Source organism: Apium graveolens, chromosome 9, assembly GCF_009905375.1.
Source record: "Apium graveolens cultivar Ventura chromosome 9, ASM990537v1, whole genome shotgun sequence".
In the NCBI taxonomy this organism is placed as follows: Eukaryota; Viridiplantae; Streptophyta; class Magnoliopsida; order Apiales; family Apiaceae; genus Apium; species Apium graveolens.
The window spans coordinates 270,182,084-270,185,402 of record NC_133655.1 but is presented as its reverse complement, the minus strand read 5'-3'; the positions used below and the strand labels follow the sequence as shown (position 1 = coordinate 270,185,402).

The 3,319-nt window shown below is 31.1% G+C and overlaps 1 protein-coding gene across 1 annotated transcript; it reads left to right on the top strand.

The window, feature by feature from the left end:
* The first annotated feature begins 1,343 nt into the window (after positions 1 to 1,343).
* Positions 1,344 to 2,387, top strand: LOC141687383 (uncharacterized). Its single transcript, XM_074492632.1, has 2 exons — positions 1,344 to 1,500; positions 1,672 to 2,387. Exon 2 carries the CDS (start codon positions 1,734 to 1,736, stop codon positions 2,130 to 2,132), a length of 399 nt encoding a protein of 132 aa, XP_074348733.1. The 5' UTR covers positions 1,344 to 1,500; positions 1,672 to 1,733; the 3' UTR covers positions 2,133 to 2,387.
* The last annotated feature ends 932 nt before the right edge of the window (positions 2,388 to 3,319 follow it).

Below are 3,319 nucleotides of genomic sequence, written 5' to 3'. Positions count from 1 at the left end.
CGAATGACCGGATGTTTAACAAGAAAACATCACTTCAGCACCATATGTAACTGTTTTCGTTGTATTCAAATTTACCAAGTATTTTATTTAATTATGAAATTGTCCCTTATCTCTAAAGTTAAGATCCCGTTTGGTATTATTGTTGCAGACAGTTACAGTAGTTCTAAAAACTGTTGCAGGAAAAAACGTTTTTGATCTAAAAACTGCTGTTAATAAAAATATGTCCCTCATGCTTTTGAAAAAAGATGTTTTCAGCTTTTACAGAAAGTAGCTGTTAGTTTTACCATCAAACATTTTTAAAAATATTATTTTTATATATTATATCTCAAAATATGCATAAATTAAAAAAAATTATCAAATCCTTATTTAATTTTCCTGACAGCATTTTTTCCACTATTTTTTCCACTAGCATTTTTTCTCATAGGACGACAGTTTTGAACAACACTTACAAACGGAGCCTTAAGTTACATGGTAATCTCTTTTAAAAAAAAACAAAACTTTGAAGATAATTTATATTTTATAAATGAAATATTACAAAACGTATTAGTTTGTAAATCGACCGTGTTCTATAAAAAATATTATTTTATTCAAAATCTTAAATATAGTATAACAATTGCGTGTTAATATTGTAAAATATTTTATTTTAAGAAACATGATGTTTAGTTTACGTAACACTTATTCAGCTTGTAGAATATATGCATTATATTTATTAAACTTAACTGATCTTCAACAATTTTAATGAATGAATGATATTCGAAAAACGTATTTAACAAAATAATATATTTAATAGTATTTTGATTACAGAACATACATGATATCTAATGGTATGTAAGTGATCTTCGAAAAATCATACTCAGTTATCTCTAATATCATTTACCAAATTTTGAACACGCCTAGAGGTCCTTTTTTCCTACTAATTTTTATCTTTCTTTAAGTTTCTTGAATTTGAGAGTGCAGTTATGTTTTATAATGGTGATCCACCGATGGCTAGTACATGTATTTGTAAGCCATTTGAATTGGTCTAATAAAATATTTTTCATTAGTTTTTTGTAAATATATTCTAAATACTCTGCCACATTTGGTAAAAGTTATATAGTATATATTTTTTGTCGGTTCTAGTATATATTTGCTAGAATAACATTTTTTTAAAAATAAGAATAACATTTTGTTTGCTTTAATAGCGTTTTAATTTTTAAAGATTGAGTGTACGAAATTGTAAAATTAATATGGATAGCTAGGTGCATTTTTGTCATTTCAGGCTTGGTCCATTTTTGTAAATATCTCTAATCTAGAAGGGCATAGAAACAAGAGCCCGCCTATATATATAACTCAGCCTCCTCGTCCCACTTCTCCCTACAATCTTTTCTCCCCCTAAAATTTTCTCTCCCATCTCTCTCCCCAATCTCTCTCTCTCCTTCTTTTCTCTTTACCTCTTTTCCCAGATTGCTACTCTTTCTGGGCTCATCCCCCTTCTTGATCTATGCCCCTCTAATTTTTTTGGTAATTTTTTCTCTGTTTTTTGATTTTTTTAAATTAATTAACCATTTTAATTATGGTAATATTTAATTATATTTTTCCACTTTTGTAAAATTATTTTTTTCCGTACTGGGCCATTTATAAATTCCTTATCTGTAACTAAACATTTCGGTTTTTGTGTCTATTTTGAAACAGGGAATTACAAGAAAAAGTGAGATAAATTAAGTTTGGTGACGTGGCACATATTTTAATCATCCATGAATACAACTCCTGGCACTATGATGGACCAGCACCGCAGAGGATTAGCGCCCAATAAGCGTAAAGATAGGGAATTTCAGAAGCCGTCTAAGTTTATCAAGCCAAGCCACCATCACCGAGCCGCGGCTCCAACAGAAACAACAATCAAGCCGGCTCCAAAAAATCAGCTCTTAGCTGGGTACATGGCTTATGAGTTTTTAAGCAAAGGGACTTTATTTGGGCAACCATGGGACCAGATCCGACCCGAAGCCAAGCCGGTTGATGAGCCGAGCCGAGTTAGGCAGGTGGAAAGACATGAAAGATACGTGGAAGTATCGGGTCTTTTGAAAACGGATAGTGGGGTCCAGATACCCGGAGTTTTTAACCCGACCCAGTTGACCCGAGTTTTACAGCTGTAATGATATGCGTCGTTGTACATGTGGACGCTCTTGATTGGATGTGCTTGTTTCTCTCCATTTTTGTTGTGATTTTTCTGTTGCTGTATGTAAAGAAAAACATAATTTATTGGAGAGAAACAATTAAAGACGATCAAAAAGTTGTTCATCATAAAAAGCAATTTAGCTGTCTGTTTTTTATTCATCGTCAGAGATAGATGTTGCATTACATAATAATATATGTAATCGTTTGTGTTATGAAATTTCAATTCACGTATAGTATATGTTCTCGGTGTGTGCATCAAAAGTCTATGCAACCATTATTTCCATATACATATATTTTGTGTGCTTTTGAGAATCAAAGTTTGTGACAGAGAGAATCGAAGTTTATGGTAATATTGTTCTTAATATAATATGCATGTACTTGCAACATTTTGTAATGAAAATTTTATTATTTTTGCTCGGTGATTCGGTAATGTAATTCGGTTGAATATATATAAAATTTATGTTTATAATAATTGAAGAAAATCACGGGTTAAGGAATTAGCTCGCTTGCTTTACCAGTGTTCAAATATTTTATATTGAGTTTTACGTATATTATTTTTTATGTAGAACACACATCTCTCTATACACAAAAATTGGGAGATTTTTTATAAAAACAGTCTCATGAAGATAAATGTGACAACCCGGGTCAAATTCCGAGTTTTGACCCCAATCTGCGCACATGTGACTAAAACGGTTTTTCCATGATTTTAAAAGGTCAAGATTATCATACATTAATCCCACTAAACTGCTTGAACCTTGTTAATCGGATCAATAATTTTTATTGATCTTAACTCAAAAGCTTGAACCCCGTGAATGGATTTATAACCTCATTGATCTTAAACAGAACCCAAAATCGTTTTGGACATAACTGAACATAAATGTAGGGCTGTAAAACGGATAATACGGATCTGCGTTTATCCATATTCGGATCTAAATCTGAAAATCCATATCCGTATCTATATCCGAATCCGGAAATATATAAAGAATAACATCTGAATCCGGATCCGACGGATACTATCCGGATCCGGATATCTATCCGGATCCGAATACGATTTTCGATCAGATTTTTTTATTTTATATTAAAAATTAAAAAAAATGAAAAATTATTAAAAAAAATAGTAAAAATTAAAAATTCATTTAAAAAAATTAAAATAAGAGATAAAGTG

What these genes read in the sequence shown, in the direction of transcription:
- LOC141687383 (XM_074492632.1), top strand. Translation starts at nt 1,734, where the DNA reads ATGAATACAACTCCTGGCACTATGATGGACCAGCACCGCAGAGGATTA.